The sequence below is a fragment of the Oxyura jamaicensis genome, chromosome 2 (assembly GCF_011077185.1).
Source record: "Oxyura jamaicensis isolate SHBP4307 breed ruddy duck chromosome 2, BPBGC_Ojam_1.0, whole genome shotgun sequence".
Classification (NCBI taxonomy): Eukaryota; Metazoa; Chordata; class Aves; order Anseriformes; family Anatidae; genus Oxyura; species Oxyura jamaicensis.
Window position 1 is genome coordinate 123011789 of NC_048894.1, and position 21366 is coordinate 123033154.

A 21366-nucleotide genomic window follows, 5' to 3' on the forward strand; every position below is an offset into this window, starting at 1 on the left:
GTGGTTTTTGTTTGTTTGTTTATTTTTAATAGAAAGCTCCACACATACTGTGGGAGGAACTACCAAAAGTTATAAGTGTTTTTTTTGGTTCCTTAAAATCCATGTGAGATGTGATCACTGTTTCCTTTTACATATGCATATCAGCCAATACTTTTCTAATTTCTAGTAGTCATGGAAACCGTCTTAAAAGTAGAGCAATTTGCTTTCCTCCCTCGGGGTTTGACTATCTTTAGTTTTACCTTTCATTTTTATCCGGAGCAGTGCTTCATAATTTAGGAGTGCTGTAGTGTATCTTCCTTAGTTATGCATTAGAGAGAAAAAAGCAAAAACAAAAAAAGCAAACAAAACAAAAACTTTTTTTCATTGTTGTATCAGATAGCTTTGAAATTTGTAGCTTTCTGACTGTACAAAAACAGGCAAACTACAAAAGTAATGATGAAAACTGTAGTAGCTCTGATTGTCGTACTCCAAACAAACTTCAGTATTAAAACCTTTTTTAATCAGTAAAGATAGTGTTCTTAAGCACATTCTCTTATTGTTTTCCCTGCTGTCTTTTATGTTTTGGCTTGACTGAAATGCAGTGTTTTTATCCAGTGTATTTGTGTATTTTGTGGAGCATTTACACACTGTACAACCATTTCCACTAGGTGGTCAGGACCTAGAACTTCTCCAAAGGAAAAAAGAGAAATACAGACAAGAACTAATTGAACAGATGGCTGAGCAACAGCGAAATAAGAGACGGTAATGGAAAGTTATTGCATTTTTTTAAACAATAATAGCTGAACTTTAAAGGAATTTCATACGGAATATAGTAAGAATAATTTTCATAAATAAGGAATTTAGCTAGCTAGCCTAATTAAGCTAGTTGGCATGAGAGCTTTAGTTTTTAATAAAAAAAAAATCACCAGCTTTCAGTGAAGCAAGGAAAAAAATGGATTTTTCGTTTTAAAAATTGATTTTCAGTTTCTTAGGGATAAAGAAGCTCTAGGTGGATATATCTTTCTTGGTGGCAGAAAAGTGTGTAATTACTTTGCAAAGTTGAAAATGATTCTTCATTTCCCTTTCCACTTTAGGAAAGGAACCTTTTGCTTTCAAAGTACTTGATTTATGCAGAATAATAAAATAAAATTTCTTACTTATGTATTGGTATCTGCTTGCTGAATGATAATGTGTGTGTGTGTGTATATATATACAGACACACGGTTATGTTAATGAAAGGATAATGAATTAAAGTTACTCTTGACAGCTTCACTGTGATTGAAAGCTACACGTGCTGAATAAGCTTGAGGCTTGAAATTACAATATAGTAATTATTGTTATACCTCTGAATAATTTTAATACATTTATTATAAACTGTCTATCACTGTAATGTGAATAAAGATAAATTTTTAAGAAATAATGTGAAAGATAGTAGTAAAAAAAAACGTGTTTTTTCCTTTTTTGGTAGTTGGAATTTTATTAGGTGGAATAAATGATAGCTGAATATTTCTTGAGTTCTGCTTACTTACAGAGGATATACAGTAGCCTTATTCCCAGACTCTGGGAGAAGTCAAGTAGAAGCATGTCTTGCTACTCTGTATTTTCAGAGTTGTGAGGTCTATGATTTGAAAAAATGAGTATGGTTTACTGCTTTCTGATGTGACTTTTTTTTTTTTTTCCACAAAAACAGTGAGAAGGAACTTGAGCTCTCAGTTGCGGCTTCTGGAGCTCTAGATCCAGAAAAGAAGGTGAGTTTTTTTTTTTTTTTTTTTTCCTACTTACATAGACTTTTTTCTTATTATATATACATTATGGCTGTTGATTCAAAAACTATAGGGCTTTTATAGAATGATAAATGTGTATATTTTTCTAATAGGCGTTAAGATAGAATAAAACTTAGGCCAAGGATGATAAAACTGTTCTAATTGCACATACATTCAGCTTAAGAGGAAACTATGTTCAAGAAATTTTTAAAACATTTTATTTTTTCTCTTTGACCAAGTGGAAGTTCTGTAAAAGCACTAGATGTCATGGGAAAGATATTTGGTGTCCAGTGGTAGCCTGTATATGCGCACAATAGTGAGTCAGTCTTCTAGGGGAATGTAAAGTTTGCTGCTGAAAGTTTTTCTCTGTATACTTTGTTCTTTTTCAACTAAAAAAAATCCAGTTGTTTTGCAGCTGATTTGAACTCATAGTGATGATTTTTTTTTTTTTTTTAGATTTCAAAGTTGTATTTTTTTAAAACCATCAAATGTAAAAAGCAAGATATTTAATGTTGTGTTACCTGTAAGAGTTAATGTAGAGTTACTGTCTTCACTTCCTTGTTAAGGTGATTATTCTACCAAGAAGTTTGACTATTACATATGTAGGAGTAAGACTGCCAATACTAGTAATATTAATAACAATCTTATTGTCACATAGTATGATTTATCATACTAGTATGATTCACATGTGTGCGTTTATTGAAGCGGCCAAAGCCAATGCATCTTGGGAACAGTATATATATGCTGTTGGATATGAAGGACAGATAATTTTCTCAAGCAAGAATAAAGTAGTTAATGACTTAACTGGTTACTAGATTAAATTATCAGTGGTGCTGTTTTTTGAGGGAGGCTACAAAACAGAAGGAAACTTGAGCTACTTCTGGAGAGCTCAGCAAATGTGAAAAAGACCTCATTTTCTAGAAGATGAAGATGAATAAATTGCTGTAACTTACCATCAACAAAGCAATCAGCATTTGAGGCAGGAGACTGGAAATGCACATAGATAAGCAACTAAGCTGAATCAATTTTTGCTTCTAAATTGAAAGAACATGATGAAGTGGTCTAGCTGTGTGTTCCTGCCCTCTCTACTTAAGGCACCTATAGCATCTGTTTGACCCCTTTCTGTGAACTGATTTGGCTTGGTTAGCTGGCAAAAGTCTGAATCTTTTTTGTTGTTTGTTAGCTTAGAGCTAACTATGGATTCAGATGGTGAGAAGGAGAGGAATGGAGAGGATATGGTTGGGAGCAAGACAGGAAAAGAGGAAAAACTGAGCAGAGGATGCTGGTGCTTTTGGCTGCAGCAGGCTGTAAAGTCAGCATAAGCAATCTTGTCTGATCAAACCTGAACGACCAGAATCACGCCGTGGTGAAGCATTCCACATACTGCACCTTGCTCAGAGACTGAAAAGTGCTTATTGTATGAGCAAAATTATATCCAGAGCAAGTCCAGGACATGTATATTTAAAACCATTAATTTGGCTGAAAGCCTTCAATTAAGTAGAATTGCTGCATTCATTAAGCAACAGTCACTGCTAGCTTCAAATTGCTTCTTGGGGAGAGATTCTAACTAGGTGGATTTCTTGATTAATTACAGGTTTGTTAAATAGCAATGCCTGTTTCAGAGTATGTAGAAGTAGACTGTTGTATATACTGCTTGTTTAAAAGAAAACAATCCCCAGGATGAACCTACTGCCATAGTTACATCTTTAATTAGCCACAGAGCTGAAATCTGGGGCAGTTTGGGAACAGTTGACATCAATCTTGTGAGTAAGAAAGACTGTTTTAAATGTTCTCCTGCTCGAGATACTAGATTTGAAAAGATAAGTTGAAAGACAAAAGTCTATAGACTTCTAAATAATTTTAAATCACTGTAGCTTGTATGCTATCAAATTTCATACTCACATCTAGAAATTTGAAGTTAAATGTTATAAATGAATACTAATGTCTGGTAGATTTTGTGAATTTTTTATCTTAATGCTATACTTCATGATTGGTGAGTACTAACTGCCTTGTATATACTGTCTTGCAGCTAAGTGATGAGGAGGTAAACATTTAATATTTTGCTGAAATACTTTAGGGTATACAGTTTGCTGTTAGATATTAAATATTTAGTTGGTGCTGGTATCACTGTCTCTGCATGCATTTTAGTTGAAGCACTGCAATGTTAGGACTGATAAATTCAGAAGGATAATCTGGTTTTATTTATATGGTGTGTAGTTGTGGGGTTTCTTTTTGGTCTTATATAGGCTCATTTAAAAAATATTAGAATATTTATGCATAGAAGCTGGTGTAAGGGCTTTCTGGGTGCGATAGGATAGCTCTGAAACTAACTGATTTGCATGCCTTTGCATTACTTGCATGTTGCCTTTGATTAGTTTCTGAGGCTGCCAGTTATCAATAAACATTTGACACTTCATTAAAAAAAAAGAAGAAATTAAACAAAATTTTGTCACGTTTGTCCTTGAAAAAAATCTAATAGAATCAAAGGAACCTGAAAAATAATGGTATTGCAAGGAAATGTTTATTGGAAAAAGTCTCAGTGTGCGTTTGTCTTTACTATAACTGAGGATGAGCTGTTTTAGCAGGGGGAGGGCATTTCATAAACTTTTCCTGTGCATAATATGAGAACACTGTCAGCCTAGGAACCTGGCAGCTGTGGATAACCGGTACTACAGCCAACTGAGTAAATACTTTAACACTTTTATTTTCTTTTCCCCCCTGGATAATAACCAGGACCATGTACTTCCTAAAACTTGCCATGGAGGTTTTTTGTTTGTTTGTTTGGTTTTGTTTTTTTTATCTGTGATAAACACACTAGATTTCCTTGTAGTAGTAGATTTTCAGTAGTTCCCTGGGAGGGTGGGGGGGGGGGGGGAAAGGCAGTTACTAAAAATTTGAACAGGTAATTGAGAACGAGTAGAATATTTAATGTAACTGAAATGGAGGTTCAGAGTATTTCATGTTATTAACAAGTTAACCTCTTTTTCTTCTTTTTTTTTTTTTTCTCCTTCAGCCAAATAGATTGAGGCAGTTTGGCTTGACAGCAAGAGTTTCTGAAGAGAAAGTGCCACCTGAAAGGCCCAGGGTTGCTTTCCAAACTCCTGTATCCATGCCTTCTGTCTCTCCAGTGAATGAAGACTTTCACCGAGGGCTAGCCAGCACTCTTGGTGAAATGGCAGCTCCAAGGTGCTTCCTAATGTCTAATCTGAATCTCCTCTCTTTTAGTTTAAAGCCATTTCTCCTGGTCTATCAGTACACAGAGTCCCTCCCCAGCTTTCCTGTAGGCCCCTTTAGGTATTGGAAGGCCGCTGTCAGGTCTCCCTGGGGCCTTCTCTTCTCCAGGCTGAACATACTCGAGTACAGCTCTCTTAGTGAATGCTTGTGTAGAATTAAGAGTTTTACTGTAGAAATAATGTCTATATGTGGGACTTTGAACTGTGTTGTGAGGGTGCTTGGGCATGTGCCCAGCGGTGTCCTTATTGTTAGGTGGCTGCTATGGCATGAGTTTGGACCATACCAGTTAGAGGTCTCCTAGGGCTAATTTCAGGAATTCAGGGTAGACCATGACAGCTTCCCCTCGATGTTGTGGCTGAGACTAAACCGTTTTGGGAGACAAAGAACTTTAGCTGTCTGGCTGAAGCTGTGCTATGCCACTTGCCCTCTAATCAGAGACCAATCCTTGGCTTGTTTTATTTACTGTTATAGATGTAACCCGTGAAGTGTCATCAACTGAACCAATTAAAGAAGGTGTCCTTGTTTTATGCTCTTTAGATCTCTGGAATAGTGTGGGTTCATGTGCTACTCCCTAAAGGAAGGTTAACACCTTAATGAGGTTTATTGTGTCTCATTCCAGCTTGGCACTAATGTTAAAGAGGTCTTGGACTGAGCTAAACCTAGAATTTTTCCATAGTGATTTTTTGTTAATTATTTGAATGATCTTTTTTTCAGTTGTACAACAAAATAGAAGTTGTTCCTTTTTTCCTTAAGGCTTGCACCTATGCCACCACCTCCACCACCAGTTTTGACAGACAACTATAGAACACCTTATGATGATGCTTATTACTTTTATGGGGCTAGAAATCCTTTGGATCCCAATCTTGCATATTGTAAGTTGATGATTTCAGGTGAATTGGTTGTTAGCGATTCATATGACTGCTTTTAATCTGTTTAAATGATGAATAATATAAACTAGTAACAGCTATGTATACCCAGTTCAAAGCTGTGTATTGGTACCTTTATAGAAACTTAAAATACAGGACAAAGCAAACTTGCAACAATATTTTATTATGGATTTATGTGAACGAAATTTCCATCGTTGATTTTAAATAATGCTAGAGACGTAAAAGCAAAAGTTTTTTTCTTGTTCCACCCTCCCACCTTCTGTAAGATTTTTGAAGTTACAAAGAAAAGATAAAATAGGAGCTATGATCTTTAACTCACAGAAACTTTTTTTAAGCTTTGTTATCACTGTAACTTTTAGCGTAAAACAGCTTACAGTTTAGAGTATTAAACAAACTAGTACTTAAAATTCACATACAGGATTAATTTGACCTCAAGGTTGCTGTTACAAAGTAAGATTTCAAAGCATAAAATTGTTTTAGAGATGCATCTCATATTATCTTGAATATAAGCAGTAGTATGTACAGTGATTTCAAGCCTTCCTGTGGCAGTGTGCTGTCACTCCTGAGTACAGGTGTCAAATACGCTGTAGTGTATGGTGAGTGTCGTTCTCATGGTACAGGATGCATTTGGAAAGCATGAGGTCAAAATTAGTTACTTCTTTTTGTAAGTTCATTGTAAATTATACTAATGAAGACACTTGCAAATTTACAAATTTAAGGGGTTTAGCTGATTTTAAAAGTAAGAAATGGAGTTGTACCTTTGCATTGTTTTTCTTTCTTTAGGGGCGTTAAGCTTTAGCTATTTGATGCAGAAGTTCAAAGTCCTTGTGGTAATTGTGCAGTCAGTCTGAGCACTGAGAGCTGTGCTTTTAAGTAATAGCAAATATTTATTTTTAAGCATCCAAAACTTAAAATAGTATTTTATTTTTATTGTGCAGATGGTACAGGTATGATGGGAATGCAACCCACACCTAATCTGGATCCTCCTTTAGTCCAAGCCCCCGTAGAGCAATCTGTGTAAGTATTATGTATATTCATATTCTTTGTTTGTCTGTATTGGTATGCTTCTCATGTTGGGAGTATTTTGCTAACAAGGTATATGCCTTTGAATTAAAGCATGTTAAAGACAAGACTTCAAAATCCTAATTAAGCAGTGTTATCTAAACAATAATTCAGTGAACTCCTCTATTTTGTATGGATTTATGAAAATGTTTGAGACTAAACTGACAGGCTATGGGAAACAAGATATTAAATATTTCAGGCAGGGATTTTTTTCCTTTTGGCCCTATGGTGTTTTCCTTTTACACGTGTGGTTTTCTAATGTAGAAGTAACATGGGACAGAGGAATACAGGAGACAGACAAAGAAGCAGAGGAGTATTTTCTGAAGAAAAATCAAAGCCTTCCAAAGAGGCAACATTATCATATCAACAAGAATTGCAACAGCAGGTACTGAGTTATAAAGCTTCTGGTATTTTCTTCTTCTTGTTAACGATATAGTGGTCGTAACTGTAATACGGTTTCATTTCATATTAATTCCATACATATTCATTTAATTTACAAGTAAAAAGGTTTCTTAACTCTTCCTTCATTATTTACTTTCTCCCAGTCCTCTGACCTTTCTTCAGCTCATTTTAGATCTTCAGTTGAACAGCAATCTCTTCAAGCTTATTGTCTCTTCAAGAGGCAGAGAAAATGAAAAGACTAGGAGCAAACAGATTACTTCTAGACATCAAGTTTCATATAATTCTTTTCATAAACATAAGAAGGTGCAGCTTAAATGCAATGAATTGTTTTTCATTGAAAGATTGCTTTCAAGCATTATTGCTTTAATAATTAAGAGCGCTCTAATTTCAATCAGTTCTTCATGATGATTTGGTTACTAATTCAAATGCTTGGTTTTAGTGAGTTTGTGTGTGATGTCTTATCTCTTTTCAACTTCCTTTTTGATAGACTAGACAAATTTAAGTTTCATGTCTTCCAGTAGACATCTTAGTCCTCTGCTCATTTTAGTGGCATTTTGTTGCTGCACCTACGTTTATAAAATGAATTTGACCGCAATAGGACACATTTCAGAAGAGATTTTGCTAGAACCCTGTTCAGTGGCACTAACATTTTCCTATTGATTCTTTATGCTTTCTTCAGCGGAGGTAAATAATTGCTGTAAAAATGTTATAGTTTTAATTATGATTGTGTATAGGGATCAAGTAGAGGCTGCCAGTCAATGCCAAATTAAGAATAAAATAAGCATTTAGGAATAGTGTTTGATACTGCACTTGTCCTTCTGCTTCTCTGAAGGTATTTTCTCACTATAGTCTTAAGAAATAAATTCTATTTTGCCATGTGAGGGACTGCACAACTTGACATAAAGTTCTAAGAAAACTGGCACAACACACCCTTTCAAAGCTATTATGCTGCTTATCGTTGTAAGTGAACAGAATGTTCACTTTTTTTTTTTTTTTTTCACCCTACATGCAAACCTGACTTAATGTTTTTGGAAACAGTCTGCAGGACTAGACAGGTCTTTGTTTTGACTCACTGCATCTCTTATGAAATTGTCTGACTATGAGATAAAAGGAAACATTTATTGCACAGAAGGAACAAACTTAAGAAAATACCTTAACATATTTCAGCAACAGAAATAGTAGCTAATGTTTCAAAAGCTTTGAATAGAAGTTTGACTTTTTTTTTTTTAACAGCTGTTCGTGTTATAAATGCTATATGAAGTAAGGAGATCTAGTTACATACATTTAACCTGTTCAAAAAAAGGAAGAAACCATATGAGCAGTTATACATTATGTATTACTGCACAAAAATATTTCATGAGTAGTTACAGAATTGTATCACATTCTCTTAAAGCATTTATCGGTAAAAGTCTTTATTCCATCTCTAATCTAAGTTTAGGCTAAACAAAATCAGGTTGAGAGAATCAAGTGCTGTAATGCTGTGGAGCTTTGCCTGTTTAAATTTCAGGCAGTACAGCTTTCTGTACTGCAAGATCCAAGGATATGGGACTTTTGATCTACTGGAAGTGTCAGACATGAATGTCTGGAAGTCTTATAATGTGTATCTCTGTACGTGCACGTTGTGACACCAGCATCCAGTGCTCTGTCTGCAGTAAAGGCAATGAAATATTTGTGATTTACTAGATACAGGTGGGGTAACAATAGCACTCAGCTTGCTCTGTTAACATGTTATTAAAATTACACATCATGTGATATTTTTATGCAACTGACTTCGGATTGTTTCTTCTTAGATAAGAGAGAGGGAGGAAAGACGCAGACAAGAGAGAGAAGAGAAGGAACGCTATGAAGCCAAGTTAGAAGCAGAAATGAGGAATTACAATCCCTGGGGAAAAGGTGGTGGTGGCGCTCCTCTCAGAGATGCGAAAGGAAATCTGATAAGTATGTTTGCCAAAATTATGGGTTGTCTTTTAAAGTTTTTTTTTCTTGCTCTTGTAAAGGCTCTATTCAGATATGTTTCCTTGTTTTGATAGCACTTTACTGACAAGTAGAAATACTTATTTTAAGCAGATGTACTCTGAGAATATTTAAGTAATTATTTTGCTTTCAGAAGAATCATTCAAAGGGCACAATTAAAAAAAAAAAAAGGCAACAACAACAACAAACAAAAACAGGAAACAGGATAATGTCAACTCAACTATAAATGAAATAAAAATGCAATAGTGAAGGGAGAGGGAAGAAAACAAGCTGGCAGAATCATTAGCAATACAAACATGCTGAAGACTGTTGTGAAGACATTTATGTAAACGTTTTCCAGGAACAGTTTATTTTTTATTTTTATTAGTTTAAAATTACTTCTAGTCTTATAAAGTTCTACGTGTGACATGGAAAATGGAAACATATTTGAATAAATATATAAAGCTAAGTGGAATATTTAAATCTTTCCAAGTAACACTGATGGGAAATGTGTGTTTAAGTAGCAATCAGTCAGCAGTAATGTTCTTAAGCTTTATTTCTTTCCAAGTGCTGTTTTATAGAAGATGGGAATAGTGAACTGGGAGATGGATAAACAACTTGCCCAGATTATAGCTATCTCTCCAGTAATTTGGAGGTAGATGTAAGATGAAAACTCAAATTCCTGATTCTGGGTCCTGGATTTGGGCCCTGTATTATGCAAAACTTTCTCTATTTGAAGATGTACAGTTTAGTTGCTGTAGTGGACCCTATGGCAATATTTATTGTAAAAATAAAAATAGTACTCTATAGGCACAATTAGATTTACAGCTCTCAAAATAGAAGTATTAACATTCAGTTCCCTTAAGTGCCATAGATACTGTTTTGTTGAACGCTCCCACACAGTCTACAGAACAGTTTTGGAAATCCCCTTAATGGTGGCTGCTTCTTTTCATCTAAGTGAAGGATGTTTGCATGTTCACATTTGATCCTGTGACTTGAGGACCTATACTGCATCTCCCTAGCCAAGTATTTATCTCTTGTTGGCCTTTCATAACTCTTTTCTTGCCTTCAGCGTCTTGTCATGAAGACAGCTATACTGGCTCTTTAACAGCGATTGAGATGGATTTGTTTGAGACTTACCATGATATATGGGACTGAATGTAGGCTTCCTGTGGGTGAATTTTAATGCCATGTTAATTCTTCATCAGATAAAACATGATTTGAGTGTTACACGTTCAACCTCCTTCGTGATTCAGTGGTTTATTCAAGAGGTAACAGTTGTTAGAGCACACTGAAACCATAAGCCAAATGGACTTGAAACTTTTTGCTCCTCCTCTTCCCACCTGCAGAAATGTAAATGTTTCCAATTAATCTGCAGAATAAGAGAATTCTTAGTGAATTACCCAGAGGAAGTTAAGTGGGGTCTCTGAGACGAGCATTTCTCATGCCTATTCAGGGGTATAATATCAGTTGGTTTCCTTCTGTGGAAAGCTGAATAGGTTAGTAGAAGCAGTAGTAGTCCAAAACAAATAAATGCAGCAACTTTTAAAGTCGGTGAGACTTCGGGCTTTATAACTGTTGATTTCTAGTGTTTCTAGTGTTCTAGGTTTTTAAAACATGTTTTCTGGTAATAAATTATAAGAATTTTCAATGCATGGAACACTTACTGGGTAACAGTTTATACATATCAAATTAGTTTCAGTTTTATGATACCCTGGTGGCAAGTGGCTAAATTCATAGAGTAGTTTAAAAGTCAGAGGGGGGTAACGTTCAAAGGCTTTGTGATTAAAATAAAAAATAAAATAATAATAATAAAAAGGCCAAATATTAATTTTAGAAGCTTGGGTTTAGGATGCTGGCTTGTGTTTATCCCCAGAGCTGATAGAAGTGTTGACACTGCCTATCTTTAAGCGTTATATTTGAGTGTCTGTCTTCCTTCTCTATGTTTTATGATAGTGTGAGGAGAGTGGGGCAGAGGAAAAGATGGGTGACTTTTGTTAGTCTAAAGTGTGTATATGCCTCCTGAGAAACTTACCTCTTTGTAAATTAAGAACAAAGGGAAAGAAGTTTCTTCAACTGTTTTCCCCGAATTATATACGTGAAGTTATTTTTCCCACCATACTTTAGCAACTTGATGGATAAGCTATGAGTCGAATGTCATCAAAAATAACATGCTGTTTCTCCCAGGTCTCTATTTCATGCAGTGTGACTTGTCTTTTACCTTTCCCAGAGTAGCTTTTCAGACTCGAACGCAAAAGCTGCTTTACAGAGAGAGATACAGTTTAAAGGTTTTAGAATCTGTGTTTAAATTACTACAATAATTCATGTTTATCAAAAACACTATTTAAAAAGATAATTTGAAAACTGCATATTAGTCTTTTTTTGTTTGTTTCATTTTTTTAAAAAATGGACCTTTTGAGTCTAGCATAATGAATATTTCAAGGTGAAATCAACATCTTTGAATTTTGATGGAAAAGTATTTTTAAAAAATGTTGGATGACGTTGTTTTGCTTACGTACAGACATCTACATCTGGACTTTTACTGAATACATGAAAACCAAAACACACCTTAATGATTTAGTATGGTTATTGCCCTTAACAGAAATCAAATGCAGTAGAGATTCAGTGCTTAAATGTCAATACTAACCTGGAAAATATTTTACAGCTCTAAGGAAATAGAAGGGGGTGGTTTCTAAATACATTCTTGTCAACGCAGACTTGTCAGTCTTTTTTGTCTTTGAGCTCAGTCTTTCCATTTCATAGCTTTTGTTGGGGTGGAGGTTTGCTGTGAAGAATCATTCCTGGTAAAAGAAAGCCAACAAAATAAATACTTCAATCGGTGAATTGTTGACAACTAATATTTAACCTATAGCATATGTATTCTTGCCTTTGCTTAAATTATTTGTTCCTGTAGTTGCTGTGTTCACAAATGGTGGAGCTGCTGAAACAGACCTGTATTCTTGGGAATCTGTGGTGAACATGCCTTTTATGAGAACAAAATGCTATAAACAGTTATTTCCCCTTTCCTTTAGCTGACTTGAATATGATGCACAAGCAAAACGAAGATGCGTATCATAATCCAGAGGCGAGACTATACGAAGATAAAAGGGCTATTGTATCTGTTGACCTAAGTTTGGCCTCCCCAAGACCTGAGAACGCAGAAGCATCTACAAATAAAATAGCAGGTTTTTAAGAACGCTATTACAGCTCTAATTACTTATAGGTCTTAGTGATCAAACTCCTCTAGTTTCTTCACTCCTCCCTTGTAGTCTATAATAGACCTAGTGCCTTCCACCACTGAAGTCAACTATCATGATTCTTTTGCAAACTTCTCCATTGCTATCATCTGTGTACACTGAAAATGTACTTCCTTATCTGTATTGTCAATAACAATAAATAACTATTTTAGTATTTGACAGTTAGGATCAGTACGTTAGTTTTCTAGGTTCAATTTTATCTAATCAAATCTTGATAGATATTTATTTTATTTTTAAATGATACAGTGAGGTAAAACTGTATAGTAGGAGGAAAAGATGGAATAAGAGAATGGGGGAAGGTCTGCAGGTGGATGAGGTTGTAGGTTAAGATCAAACAGGTATGCTCTAGTGGTTAACAAGTTCGAAAAGGTTACAGGTAAATTAGGTACATGTGCAGCCCTGTGCACTGCCTCCAAGTTTTAGGAATTTTATTTTATTTTCCTACTAAAAAACTAATGCATCTTCTTTCTGTCGTCTTATGTTTTGTGAGACATCTAAGTGAGAGCTCTTGGGTACCAGGCCTGTCCCCAGTCTGGGATGGACAAGGGTCAGGATCTGTCGTGATCCCCTTGGAATAACCTAAATGCTGCTTTTCTTTCTCCTGTCCAAACAGTTTCACTTCTATGTAAAGAATTACACGATAATTGGAACAGTGTACTACTTGGTTCTGTAAGCTCATGCCCTTAGGTTGAGGTTGTTGCAGTAAGCCTGTGCATTTGTAAGGGAATAAGTGGATATATTATTTCTGCTTTCATCTGACTTGGGTGTTAAGGCATTGTACAGGGAAAGGTAAGGGGGGAGCATGAGAACAGCTAGCCGCTGTGTTAATCTCAGCTCAGCGGAGCTATGGTGTTCACACATCCTTGCAGCACTATCCCTTGGAGTAGACTTGATAAGAATGAGGAACATGGTGTGTCAGGTGAAGTGTTAACACAACTTCTTCTTTTACTTTTCTCCTCTACTTCCTGTAGAGATCCTGTCCTGCAGAGGCTGTTCTGATTGTTATCTGAGCTAATCACCTTTTCTAGTGCTTTTGGGACTGTGTGGTTATGATACATTCTTAACTCAGGGAGAGTAACTTGGCAACTGGTCCCCAGTGATGTTTCCAGTACAGTGGAGGAAGTTGCAGAGATGGAAGAGGCTGATACTTCAAACTTCATAGTATAGAAGGTGCCTTATAATGGCAAAGCTCAGTTTTCTGAGTGCTCAGAATTTTATCTGTCAGATTTTGGCCTTGTTTTTTGTAGCATCCATTGCTAATTTAACTTATTATTCTGTTTACCTATTCTTCTGTTTCTAAAGATTGAATAAACCTAAGGAACAGCACTGTGTGTGTTAAGACAGTGTAATGGCAAGCAATGAAGTTATGAAATGTAAAATCTTTGCTATTCTAATTAATTTAAATGTGGCATTTTTTAGATATATATTCTACTGGGCAATCTACAGTTTAATGACTTGCTTTATGATATCCCATAATCTTTTGTGGATGTTGTTTTGTAAAAAGACATCTGGCTTAGACATTGTTAATTGAGCAGTTAAGATGTTCTAGGCAGACAATGTGAAAACTTTTAATCACAGCTATTGTTTTCAGCTAAAGCCTTGAATTATGGCTGTCATAAACTACCTTGTGAAAGAAGTGTTTCAGATTCCTGCTTCTTCAACTCTGCCTTGCTGTCTTAAATTTGCTTTGATTTTTATCTGGAAACTTTTTTTTCTCCCCCCCCCCTTAGGTTTTACATTTGCACAGACCTCTCCTTTTGCTCGGGGTAATGTGTTCAGTGAACCCCTGTCTCCACAACAACTTAAGCGACAAGAGTCATACAAGAACTTCCTTCGTCTACAGGTGAGTATGTGCACCAGTTGTCATCTTAAATAATTGAAAATAAAAAATAGAGGGGTAAACAGGCAAAGTAAATCATCAGATTCTGCTGACCAAAGACTTCATCCAGGCATAGCCAATTCTGTACACAAGATATGTGCTGAGAGCTGTTTGCTATTGAGTCTCTTTGGTTTTGCCTTACAAATACCTATAAAAGTGAGGCTCTTAATAGTTGGCTTCGCTAACTTAGATTGTCTTTTTTCCTAATATGACTCTCTAAATACAGTTTGGAGCTCTCAAACTGTGCATACAGTGGAAGTTTACATACATAAATATATAAAGAAAATCATTTGCCCTTGGATGTCAGCATGCTACATATGCATGTGTGTCAGAGTGAAATAGTGATCACTGAGACAATAATGAAGTGAGATTGTTGTTGTACCAGTTCCTGTCTTCTGTCCGTAAAACACTGCCTATACTTTCATGGTATGAAAATTAAATATTAATGTAATTAAATGTCAATATCAAGGAAATCCTAGATAATTTAAGAGTAGAAATGTTATACAGTAGTTTGATACGAATCTCCTTAAAAAGAAAAGATTGAGTCCTTTTCCATGTACAGTGCTGCCAAAAAGAATAAAGAATAGTCAGACCTTTGGTTTCAGTAAGTCAGTATTGTGTCTATAAATATAATTGTGGAACTGAAAAAGATAATTTCTATGTCTTTGTTTGTTTGTTTGTGTTTCCTATCTTTCATTATTTATTCCATTTAAAAAGTGTTATTCTAGCATATCCAGAGGAGAGTAAGTGTTAAGGAATGTTCAGGTTTTACTAGTTGCACTTAAAATTAGTGTTCACCTTCCCTGGTGGTATTCAAAGAAAGGATGGACCTGGTGCTTAGGGACATGGTTTAGTGGGTGACATTGGTGGTAGGGTGATGGTTGGACCGGGTGATCTTGGAGGTCTTTTCCAACCTTAATGATTCTGTGATTCCATGGTGGTTACAGTATATAAGAAAAGAAATGGCTAAAAAGAAATAATAGAATATTGTCTCATTTAAAATGAATTCTGAAGCTGAATTGTAAGACTGGCTTTAGAATTCTTTCAGTTGATCCTTACAATCTTTGATTGCACAAGTAGGGCTTCCAAATTCTGTAGAAAATCATGATGGTAAACATTGTTTCTCAGATTATTGCTGTCTATTGACACATGAATACTTTTTCGCTTTACTTTCTAGATAGAAGAAAAGAGACGTAGGGAAGAAGCAGAGCGAGAAAAACTTAGAATGGAAGAAGAAAAAGAAGAAAAACGACTGGCTGAACAGAGAATGAGAATTCAAAAAGCATATGAAGATGAACAGGAAGAGAAAAGAAGAAAAGAGGAGGAGGTGTAATATTTTGATCCCTTGACTTTTTTTCACCCTAAAGTAACCCTTTGTAATATATGCCCTCTAGATTAGGAAGGTAAACTGAGACGTGTACTGTGAAATTGTCTTTGTTTTTAAAATGGTCTGTTAGCCAGAGGAGAGGTAGAAAATTGTCAGTATTAACTAGCATATTCTTCACTCTTTATGGTATGCTACCAACTTGAAATACTGTTAATTAAGTCTTTTAAGGAAAATTGCAGTTTTGTAATTGACAGTGATGATCTCATATTTAAAGGACATTGTTAATGAGGCCCATAAAAAGCATTATCAAATCAATGAATTAAAAACAAACGCTTTTTTCATTAGTCCCTTACATCTAGCTCTCAACGAATTATTTGCATTCTTAATGTAGCTTATTTCAGAAAGAATTATTTTTTTTGAAGTGACCAGGATGAGATATCAATATTACTTGTTTTGGAAGAATGCCAAGGAAGCCTAATGAGTACTTTTCATGGAGGTAAACTTGTGATTTCATTCTAACTGAAAAGCTTTATTTGTCAGGTTTGGAAAAAATGAAATAATTTGCATAATTCAGAATTTCATAAATAACTGTAAGACAAGGATAGGGCTCCATCAGAGCTGGAAAAATCTTTCAGTACCCTGCATGGTTTTGCAAGATCAGTTCAGGACAAAGGACTTTAGAATTTCTAAGACAGAAATTCTAGATACTCTTCTCTAGTATGTGCAATTTAGTTGGATGAATCTTCTGGATAAGTAGAGCAGAACTAGCATAGTGTAGGAAGCTATCAGAAGGTATCGTTTTTAACAGACACAAGACTGAAACTGTGACTGGATGATAACTTTTCTCTGTGGGCACTACTGTTGTGTAGCACATGGGACACCAACTGGTGTTTATTGAAGTTATTAGAAATTCTGTTATATGTTCGCTGGGCCAGGACTGCAGATGTTTAATGTTTGCATAACATGGTTTTTAATTCAAATGCTTGAAGTCAGCTTAATGAAATATGCTTTTCATTTCATGCTAACCACTTTGATGTGTAGCTTTAACTTCTCCAAGAAAAACAAAGCAAAACTTTAAAAATGTTGAGTCTTTCTAATGTACTGATAATGTTTCTATTACAGCGAAGATTGAAAAATAAAGAAATAATACGATTAGATGAAGAGAGACAAAAAGAGGCAGAAAAAAGAAGAAAAGAAAAAGAAGAAAAGCAAGATGAACAACTTAGACTATATCTGGAGAAGGAAAAATTAGCAAAGATGGAAGAGGAAAAGAAGATGGTATGCTTCAGTTTCTTTCTAAGATACAAATATTTTTTCCTAAGTTTTAAAAATGACTTTTAATGAGAGAGAATGATTTCATGGAGAAGAGCTGATTGAAAAACCAGACATACTACAGTGGAATATTATCTTGCTGATCAGGTTTACATTAAAAATACAGTAAAACCATATACATATGAGTAAACTGCACTCTTCACAGTAGATTTAAAAATCAAATATAGTTCTGTGGCCTGCTTTTGTTGAGGCCCAAACACAAATTAAAAAGTTACATAGTTTAGAGAACTAGATGGGATTGTTCATCATCAACAATGATGCTCTTTGTAATTTAATTATTTTCCTTTGACCTGAATGATATACAAGTCCATCACAGAATTTTGACAGACAAAATCTGTGTAAAGTACAGAACTGTATCTCTGCTATATTTCTACATAACATTTCTCTTAAATGGACAAACACAATGGAAGTGGCTAGAGGAAAACAAGAAGTATAACTTAATCATAAATGAATGAAAACAATGCATCACAAAAAATGAGTATTTTTTTTTTCCTAGGGAGTAAATGAAATCACATGAAACAATTTTTGCAATCATTTTATGAGGTTAAAAGTTGAAAGCAAAATAAATACAAAAATATTTCAACACATAAATAAATCATTTTCCTGTCAAATGAAACATGTTAAAAAATCCTTCCTGTCCATAATAGTTGTTTAGAATCTATAGGAATGTATTTTATCTTACTTTTCTCCTTGCAGTTCTCAAGGCAGCCATCTCCCATCATTCCCGCTCTTCAGAACAAATCAGTAAGAAAAGAAGATAGGATTCCATCTGCTGAAAGCCGTGTATCTTACTATACACAAGTATGACTTTTCTAGTCAACATATACTTACTTGTGTAAGACAGTGAAGTGTGTGAAATCCTACCAGGTTTTACCTGTTTGCCAGCTTGTTCACTGGGATGACTAGAGACAGTATTTATTATGAGCCAGTCTTATAGCTGTGAAGTGCAATGTACAATTTTATTAAAAATGTAAGAATTTTGGGGGGTGTCTTTTTTTACGCATATTTTCTGTAGAGATGAGCACCTCATTTTTTGACTACTACACTTCTGACTTCTACACTTCTAACTTTTTTATTGAAAACTGTTTTTTAGTAAATATATGTATGAACTAGGCTAAAAGTTTTTAAAATGATTTTGCCAGAAAATGATACAGTGCAATTTCAGAAAATGTTTTAAGTCTTATTATTTAAAACTGTTGTTTTCCCAATATGTTGCAAAAGTTCTGGAAGAAGGTTGGTTTATTTGTATGTTTTTGCAGCACTTAGTAGCTGTGTCCATATCTCTGAGTAGTGTCTTTAATATTATCATAATGACTTGATTTATACTTTTAAAGATCAGGTTAAAACAAACAAACAAAAAACAAAAACCCTACTTATTAACAACCTGTAAGGTTACTATTCTTTCTTCCAGTAACAGTGGTAGTTAATATGAATTGGACGTAACTACATATTATTTCCTTATTTTGTCTGTTATAGTTGCTTACTTTGACACATTAACATTTCATATTCATTATGATCACTAGGATCCTCCACCACCAAGGGTTCCTTCCCCACCTGTCCCTGCTAGAAGAAACCAGTTGCGAGCACTTGGTAGGTATTGCCTTTATTGCAAGTTCACTTTCTGTTACAATGGAATTGGTCTCAGTTACAAATCTCATTTCTTTTTCTCAAAGGAATTCTTAGGAAGTTTGAATTTTTATGTATGTGCTTTCTCTGTGTTAGTGAGTATTATCAGTGTATCGCTATGGTATGTGTAAAGTATTTACACATATATATAATTTTATATATAAAATATTGGAACATATCAATTATATATATAATATATATAAAATATTGGAATCTTTCCGTCAGGACTGTGGTGACTAGTTCTGTGACAGGACATTGCAAAATGGGAGAGTTTTGCATTGGCTGAGTAATGGATTAGACTAACAATCTGTAGCGTATTTCATTCCTGATTTTTAAATTCTCCTTTCCTTCATTTATCTGCCTCTAAATTCATCTTTGCTTCCACTGGTAGCTTTACAATTCAGACATGCAGGGAAGATCCTCTTTGCTCTCTCAATATGTTGGTTATATTGGCAAATAGTGGGTGAAAAGCAGTATTTTTTCTTTTGATACTGTTTTACAAGTATAAACTAAAAACCAAATGGAATATCACAGTGAGTATTTGTCCTACAAATGCAGTCAGTACTTGGGTCCCTTGTGAGGAGAATATGGCTCTTGCACTGTACGGAAAGAAAAGGGGTTCTTGATACAACTCTTGGAAATTGAATGACAGATCATCTGTCATGAGGGAAATTGAACTAACGTGTGTGTTGGAGGATTTAAGCTAATAAAACTTGCTTTCCTGTTGGGTTCTGGATGCAGGCTAGAAGATGGTCAACAAGATTATTTAGTGTGTTATTTGGAAAACAAGGAATTTTTAAAACTTATAACTTTTGAGGAATACTGTCCTGATTGCAAACAGACAGCTTAGACCAAAAGTAGGTTTAAAAAGTCAGCATGAACACACACCTAAAAGTAGGTGTTGAAGTCAGAACTTTTTAACAGTTAAGAGACTGCACTAGGCAGATGGATCTCGCTCTCTTAAACTATCCAGTGGGAGTCAGGAAATGGGTTTTATGTGCTGATACCACCTCAGCTCCTGTCTTCTGTCTCTAAGGACTGTACATTTGCTAATAGCAAAATAAGGCTATTTACTGGCAGTACCCGCTTGCCTCATAGCTTTTCCTGTTTGAAATACAGCAAAACATTGCTACTGAAGTTGGGATGCTTCTTGCTTTTGTGGTGATCTGATCCTTCTGCTGTCTTAAAATACAAGCTCTGCCCTAATTTCTAGTTTACAAAATGCTTGTGTTTATATAATCCTTGTTTTAATTAACAATTTATCAGCTTCACATGCCTCACATTTCGGAGGTAGGCGGAAATGTGTCTCTAGCACTTTTTAAATTATTGGTGTTAAATTCCAGAGGAAAGAAAGAATGTGATAAATGAGTTATCAGAGATGAGGAAACAGCTTCGTAGTGAAGAGAGGCGGCTGCAGGAACAGTTGCTAAATGTGGCTAGTGATGATGATATACCAATTACACGGTAAGAATTTCATCTTAATTTTTAAAAGTTAGCTTTAGCTCAGTAACTCAAGGCTACTGTATATTGGTAGCTAGTATTAGTTGGCTAATATACATGAGTGAAATGAAAACATAAAGGCATACATAAACTTGTAGATAAAATCCTCTTCATTTTTCTAATGTATGTGGTTGGTTGGTTGTTTGTTCCAAGATCTTTCTAAATTTTATTGTGGGAATGGCTGCACCGGTAACATTGGAGGTTATAATAATCTTGGAGAATGTTCCAAAAACAGATGTCAAATGTAGGATTTCATTGAATTACCTTTCTTCCTAGACCACAGCTTGGATCTGGAGACTGCATTATCTGATGAATAGTATGCTGCTGTGGAAGTACTTATTTCCTAAAATCCTGCCTCTTTGATTTAAAACTTGTTGGTTTGCTTCCAAAATGTATTAGGTAATCATACCAATTAGTTGGAAAAGACTCATCAGATCAGCAGTCTTAGTTCCATTCCATAAAGTAAGAGGATTTTTTTTTTTTTGGTTTCAAGTAGATTATTCCTTCTTGTAACACAATATACAGTGTCACTATTTTCAAAATTGTTTTCCTGTTGCAATAGCTTTATTTATGGGATTATAAATACACTGTTTGAATAAAGGATATAAGTAGCATTAAATTATGTTTTAATGGAATTCGTGAATATTACAGTTTTAAACTATATTTTGTTTTACACACTTCTCAAGTGGGAAGAGAGAGAAGAATCCAAAAGACATATTTGAAATGGCCAGGCTTCGTCTGCAGGCTCCAGTAAGGCGACCTTCATCGAGGGATGCCCAAGATCCTGTCAATATACAGAACATCTGGGATTTTAATGAACTTAAATACAAAGGCAGGTAGATCTTGTTGAGGAAGGAAGGTTGTGAAACATCTGTTATTATCTTCCATGCTGCCCAGCATTTAAAGACGAAAGCAAAAACCAGCTTCTTCACAGCTTCTGCCCATACACAACGACAGCGTTTTGTATGTGTGTATGTCTCTTTGTGTGGCCATTTCTTCAAGTGTCTGCAGTTTAACTGTTGATACATAGAAACTGCACCATGAAATGGTGACTATGGCCAGTCACTGCACATCTACCTGAAATTTAGTTGATGGAGAAACCTTTCAGAATTTTTTTTTACTAGCATTTATAGGCACACAGTGTGTGGTCTTCTAAAGAATGCAT

The 21366-nt window shown here is 35.1% G+C and overlaps 1 protein-coding gene across 10 annotated transcripts in view; it reads left to right on the forward strand.

Annotated features, from left to right (window-relative positions):
- Window positions 1–21366, forward strand: part of CSPP1 (centrosome and spindle pole associated protein 1) — a 65019-nt gene that overhangs the window by 29869 nt on the left and 13784 nt on the right. For 6 of the 10 annotated variants that reach the window (XM_035317797.1, XM_035317795.1, XM_035317794.1 and 3 more), the window contains 16 exons: window positions 648–741; window positions 1670–1727; window positions 3772–3786; window positions 4756–4928; window positions 5730–5848; window positions 6802–6880; window positions 7190–7310; window positions 9118–9265; window positions 12313–12465; window positions 14268–14380; window positions 15594–15743; window positions 16866–17021; window positions 17772–17876; window positions 18599–18665; window positions 20045–20165; window positions 20888–21033. In XM_035317797.1, the coding sequence (XP_035173688.1) occupies window positions 648–741; window positions 1670–1727; window positions 3772–3786; window positions 4756–4928; window positions 5730–5848; window positions 6802–6880; window positions 7190–7310; window positions 9118–9265; window positions 12313–12465; window positions 14268–14380; window positions 15594–15743; window positions 16866–17021; window positions 17772–17876; window positions 18599–18665; window positions 20045–20165; window positions 20888–21033 (1818 nt within the window). The remainder of the gene's footprint in view (window positions 1–647; window positions 742–1669; window positions 1728–3771; window positions 3787–4755; window positions 4929–5729; window positions 5849–6801; window positions 6881–7189; window positions 7311–9117; window positions 9266–12312; window positions 12466–14267; window positions 14381–15593; window positions 15744–16865; window positions 17022–17771; window positions 17877–18598; window positions 18666–20044; window positions 20166–20887; window positions 21034–21366) is intronic. The other 4 variants (XM_035317793.1, XM_035317798.1, XM_035317796.1 and 1 more) reach the window with 3 other exon arrangements.